This window comes from Nuphar pumila, chromosome 3 (assembly GCF_984573655.1).
Source record: "Nuphar pumila chromosome 3, dmNupPumi1.hap1.1, whole genome shotgun sequence".
In the NCBI taxonomy this organism is placed as follows: Eukaryota; Viridiplantae; Streptophyta; class Magnoliopsida; order Nymphaeales; family Nymphaeaceae; genus Nuphar; species Nuphar pumila.
Window position 1 is genome coordinate 129,203,016 of NC_143251.1, and position 6,000 is coordinate 129,209,015.

The window sequence follows — 6,000 nt, forward strand, 5'->3', positions numbered from 1 at the left end:
ATATATATATATATATATATAAATGGGTCGGCGGGTTGATGGGTTCGTGTAAACGGGTTGACTCGCCCGCCTAACCCGTTTATTAAATAGGTCAAACGGGTTGGCGGGTTGGCATACCCCTAACACGAACATGACCCGTTTAATAAACGGGTTAGGCGGGTCGACTCATTTACGACACGAACCCGTTTAAGCCAAACCCTAACCCGGCTAAGAAGCGGGTTGGCGGGTCGAGTTGGGTCAGATTTTGCCACCCCTACCTAATATGTTTAGTTCTCTCTCTCTCTCTCTCTCTCTATATATATATATATATATATATATATTGTTTAGTGCTATTGAAGGCACAAAACTATTGAGCTGGAAATCATAGGTTCAAGCTTTATCAACTCAATCTAACCACATAGATTTGTGTGTTGTTGATTTTTGAAGCCCTTAAAAACCTGCATACATGTCACAAGCACATGATTCATAACTCATTTTCTACTAAACAAACCTTGTAGATCACATCCATAAGGTCCTAAAAAATGTGAAAACAAGGTAATTTATACTCAATAGTTCTGTGCCTTCAATAGCACCATATATATATATATATATATATATATATATATATATATATATATATATATATATATATATATATATATATATATACACACACACACACACATCTTTCTTTGTGATAATTGTATACCAGAAGGCAATACAATAATCTGGTACACGTTGGTCCTATCTACAAAAAAAATCTAAAAAATGTGAAAACAAGGTGATTTATACACACACACACACACATCTTTCTTTGTGATAATTGTATACCAGAAGACAATACAATAATCTGGTACACGTTCAGATGGTGATCATTGAATTATACTAATGCTAACAGATGTCTGTATGGTGTCTTAACATGCACATACATATGCTCTCTTTCATGGGAGAATTAAGAACTAAATAATTAATGGTTTTTATCAGGAAATTCTTGGTATTATAAAAATGAAAAGTTGATTATTTTTTTGAAAAAATGAAATATCATGATAATGCCGTGATAATATTTTGATATTATCACAATAAATATATGGTGTTTTTTCAGTTTATCATAATTTTGGTTATATTTTTGAAAGAGCCACTTAAAAATTTTGATAAAATTGAAAAGTCTTGATATTTTCTTTTATGCGTGTGCATGTGTAAGTTAGGATATACATTCTCAAGAAAGCGTAAGATAGAGATGGATATTTATTAATATCATAGAGTGGTCACAGTGAAGACAGAGTATGCATATTCAAGAAAGCAGAAGATAGTGAGTTGGAGATTCAGTAGTGTCGTAGGGTGGTCACAAAAGCTTAACCATCGCTTAATGTTTTTCTGCAATTTTGGTCAGGTCAGAAGAATTTGGGATGCATATATCAGACCTGGTGGGAGGTGAGTACGATAAATTCTGTTCGAGTGATACTTTTCTTATGCAATGCTTGTGAGAAACAAGTCATCTAATTCACGACATCATCTCATTCCTTGAAAATTTTATGGGGTGTTTGTTACATACTCATGGGAAACAACCTTCCCATGAACAGCATGCCCATGCAGGAAACTACTTTCTGGGAGATGTTGGCCCCCCGGGGGGGGGGGGGGGGGGGGGGGGGGAGAAGATGTTGGTTTGGGGGGGTATGACCCAGTTTTTCATAAGAAAACATGGATTTAGCATTAAATATGTGGGTCCCACCATATCTTTCCTACAAAGGCTGTTTGTTTCACACCGGACCCCCTCTCCCCAACTGTTTCTAATGAAAGTGGTTTCTTTCATATGCATGGTGGTGAAACAAACACCCCCTTAGTTCCTTCATCCTCTTTTTTTCTGGCAGATGCAATCTGAGTGATCTTCCCCCCACCAGTTATTTCGTGTTATTTTGGGCATTTATCCGCTAACCTCATATTCACTGCTAACTTTCGCTGCAGTCGGATACCTGGGCATTGGGTACAGCCACCACCTCCTGCTGGTGATATATGGGCATCTTACGTGGTGAAGCCTGGAAATTCTTAGCAAAGAAGGGACTAGGCAATCTGTTTTGGTTATCCGGAGTTTTCTGTGCCTACTTCTGCACACACGATCCCAAATGAGGTCACTGCCCATAAAAGTTTGTTTTTTCACAGTTTGAAGCATTGCTATCTCTGATAAGAAATAACACATCTCAAAGGTGCAGTTCTTGGGAACACACTGAGAGGAATGCAATGCGACTGTTGGACCTGGCTCTTCCTAATAGTAAACATCTGGAAATTACAAAGGCAGTGGGTGAAAAGGAGCCTTAAGTTCCCCTGGACATAGGCTGTATGGTTGTCTTGTGGGGAATAGGCCCCTAGGATTGTCTACATGGGCTTGAATATGTCAATTCAGGGTAATTTTCTCTGTTGTGTGTGTGTGTGTGTGTGTGTGTGTGTGTGTTTGTTTGTATGCACACGTGTGTATATGCCTGTGTGTGCCTGGGTGGGTTTGTTTGTGTGCATGCCCCGTGTGTGTGCATGTGTGTTGGAATTTGTGACCGGTGGTGTGCGTAATGGAGAAGGGAATTGGATTGTGATTAGTGACCTGCTTTAGGAGGAATTTCTTCGATGCAATTATCGAGCTTTGTATGTGCGCAGGGGTTGGGTTTACTTATCCTTTCTTGGGTAACCGTTAATCAGCCATAACCGTCTCATTGGATTCCCAAACATACTGAGAATCAAATGTGATGTGAGGCCTACCACTATTTGAGTGATTCATAATTCAATGACCCACTAGGTAAGTGGGTCATTGGATTTTAGCCCACTATTCTAGATCTATTTTTGGATCCAGTACTTTGACTTATGGGTTTCATGAGTGCGACCCAATGGCCACACTGGATTTGTACCAGGATCCAATAATGTGCATGTGTTGTTTGTTTGTATGGTGGGTGGGTGAGATGCATGAATGAGTGGTTGCGTGTAGGGATGGCAGTGGACCGGGGGAAAGTGGGGCTCACCCCGCCTCGCCCCGTTTGGATCGGGGATGAAGGGTATGAAACAGGGATGGAGGCGGGGACGAAGGTTAAAATCCATCCCCGTCCGAGGGTGGAGGCGGGGATGGACGTGCACTTTTCCCCGCCCCGTCTCCGCCCCGACCACTTTTCCCCGCAATATCCCCGCCCCGCCCCGCCTCATCCCCGTTTGAACCGGGGATGGAGGACATGAAACAGGGATGAAGGCGGGGATGGAGGATAAAATCCATTCCCCGCCGGGGATGGAGATAGGGGTGGAGGATAAAATCTTGAGGCGGGGCGGGGGTGGAGACCTTGTCCCCCGCCCCACTGCCATCCCTAGTTGTGTGTGTGTGTGTGCATGTATTGTTTGTTTGTATGCACCCGCATGTGTATGTCTGTGTGCATGCGTGAGTGTGTGTTGCTGACCACTATAAGGACGGGCTGACTATCTTTGATGATGAAGTACGATTACATGGGTTGATGCCCGTAAGGCTGTAATCTATTTTACGGATCCTTGTGATGAGATCGTAGGCTTTGAAAAGTCTTTAACACCACCATGCTCTTGATGACTTCATTGCTTACCTTTAATCCTTCAAAAATACTGTTTAAGTTTGTGCCTGTCCAAGAAGGGAAGGCTTTTATTGGTGGCTTTAGTTAAGGCAATTTCATGTAGAATTGGACCGTTTTGGTTGTTCACGGTCCTATTGCTGCTCACTTTGTTAAATCACTCTTCTTTAGCGATCAACTACTTAACAAAGAAAAAATCTTGTTTTTTCAAGTTAAGTAGTTGGTATATTGTGATGAAAACGTGAAACTTTGGTATAAATGATAATATCTCGACAGTTTGAAAATGCTGAGATATTTTGCCTTTTAAAATGAGAACTCAAATATCACATTTTTTACATGATATTTTCCAAATATCATGTGACTAAGGTTGGATCTCCTGCAGCGAGGCATCTTGATTCATTGGTTAGAGTCTTTAGAATAGCTACCATATCATTTTCAGGTGCCTAGCTAACATCAGCACAAGGTAGTGGCTTTCCTTCATGAGACGAGTAGAGTTGCTCTAACCAACTTGGACCCTTGTAATGAACCAAACCATAAGCACCCAACTTTGTCATGCTTTCATGTGTTTTACCAATTGGATTGGGGTTGTTTGCTAGGAATGCACACTAAGAGGGAAGCAATGTGACTGTTGGACAAGCTCCTTCCTCATAGAAAGGATGTAAACATTGCATTGGTTGCAGGTAAAACATGGTCTGCCCTGGATTTCCTATTTCCTAGACCTAGTTTCGACGACGTCGGTCTGAACCTCCAGAGAATGAAGTCCGAGAAGATAGGCTGTGATGGTAAGTAGGGCTGGTAAATGAGCATAATTAGCCGGAAGAGTTCGGAGGAGAGGGGTCGTTTCGGAGGAGAGGGGACGTTGAATGTATCAGAGTAAAAGTTTATGCCCACGGTCGAGGAGGATTCTGTATTGGCCTCGAGGCAGAAGCCTAAGTCAGAACACAAGAAAGGTGTTGTTGTCTATGAGGATGGAGAGCCATCCCTCAGGCACAGAAGATTCGATTCAATGGTGAAACGCGAACAAGGACCAACAAGGTATGAGGTAAGGTTGCCCTGTTTAAACTTCACTTGTTTCGCCATGCCGAATCGAGTCGAGCTACGAGCAGCTTGATTTATTTACCTCAACGTTTTGGGGGTATAGGCACCCTCTAGTCCTTGCCTTGACACAGATTTTCCTATTATTGTAGAGATAAACGTGCACGTATACCTACCTATCCAACCAGAAAAAAAATGCTCCCTTTTGGCACCGTTTGTGTTTTGGCCAAGACTAAAAAAAATGACAAACACGGCCAATCCATGACCGAAAATATCAAGGCCTCTAATATTTGTTGCACACATAGCTTTAAAGTGCAGTGACTCGCTAACTCGATCTGGCAGGGGCTCAGCCGAGTCAGCCTTAGAAAAAAAATTTGCTGTAGATCATCTAGTACGATTACAAAATTTTTTTAATTCTGATTTGTCTATGCTTTGTCCTAAGTGAACTTGCTATGAATCTAGAGAGTCCAAGCATCGATAACATAGAAAAAATAAATAAAATTAAAAAAAGGAAAATATGCAAGAAGGAATAAAATATATAAAAGACTATTTTTTAGCGAGATATGGCTGACGAGAGATGTAATTCTCACTTTGGAATTGCAATATACAGGAAAAAACAAAAAATATCAAGATATTCTCACTCGAGCATAGACTAAGAGTGCATGTTGAATCTAATCGTCATGGTTTTGTCAAGGTTACTTATTTTCCTCAATTAGGCATCTTTTGCTTACTTTTTTTTTTGAATTTATAACCCGAAGAAACCACACCTGGCACGAAGACCTGGTTGCGCTGGCTCTGTACTACTCGCAATTTATTCAAAATTTTTAAAGGTATATTGGGGTTTAAAATACACAATTATAAGTTAGAACACATGGATTTCATAAGAACCAGGGCCCTAAATCAGGTCTTAAGATATATGCAAACTTATAAATCTATGTGAATGTGGTTTCTATGCTGGTAATGTAGCTTAACCATGGCTAACCGACATATTGGAGCACTAGGAGTTGACTCCTAATAAGAGAGAGTTGACCCCTACTACCCATAAGCATGTTAAGAAAGCCTGAAGCATGAGTCAATCCCTGCTCACAGGCCATATGAGAAAGGTCCGGGAGTCCACCCTTGCTAAGTAGGAGTCGACCCCGTTCACAAGCCTCATTGAAAAGAGGCCCGAGGGTCGACCATCTCTATGGAGAGTTGACCCTGGCTTTTGGGAACCGACTCACATGGGTCAGAATTGGATCCGAATGTCGGATCCAACCTGAAATCCCCCACTGTTTCAACCCCTATTTTTATTTTCATCGTACCTTCCCTCTCTCAACCCCCTACCTATACCCCTACACCCCCTACCTCATGCAAACCTTCTTTGTGTTCACACACCACCACCATCACCGAGCTTTCTCCTATAAATACTCCCTCTCAC

At 41.6% G+C, this 6,000-nt stretch overlaps 1 protein-coding gene across 1 annotated transcript in view; it reads left to right on the forward strand.

Annotated features, from left to right (window-relative positions):
- LOC149843764 (U11/U12 small nuclear ribonucleoprotein) overlaps positions 1-2,596 on the forward strand; it is a 31,762-nt gene extending 29,166 nt beyond the window's left edge. Inside the window, exons 8-9 of the mRNA XM_090000054.1 lie at positions 1,370-1,410; positions 1,942-2,596. Of these exons, the coding sequence (XP_089856180.1) occupies positions 1,370-1,410; positions 1,942-2,026 (126 nt within the window). The 3' untranslated portion in view covers positions 2,027-2,596. The remainder of the gene's footprint in view (positions 1-1,369; positions 1,411-1,941) is intronic.
- Positions 2,597-6,000: the final 3,404 nt, after the last annotated feature.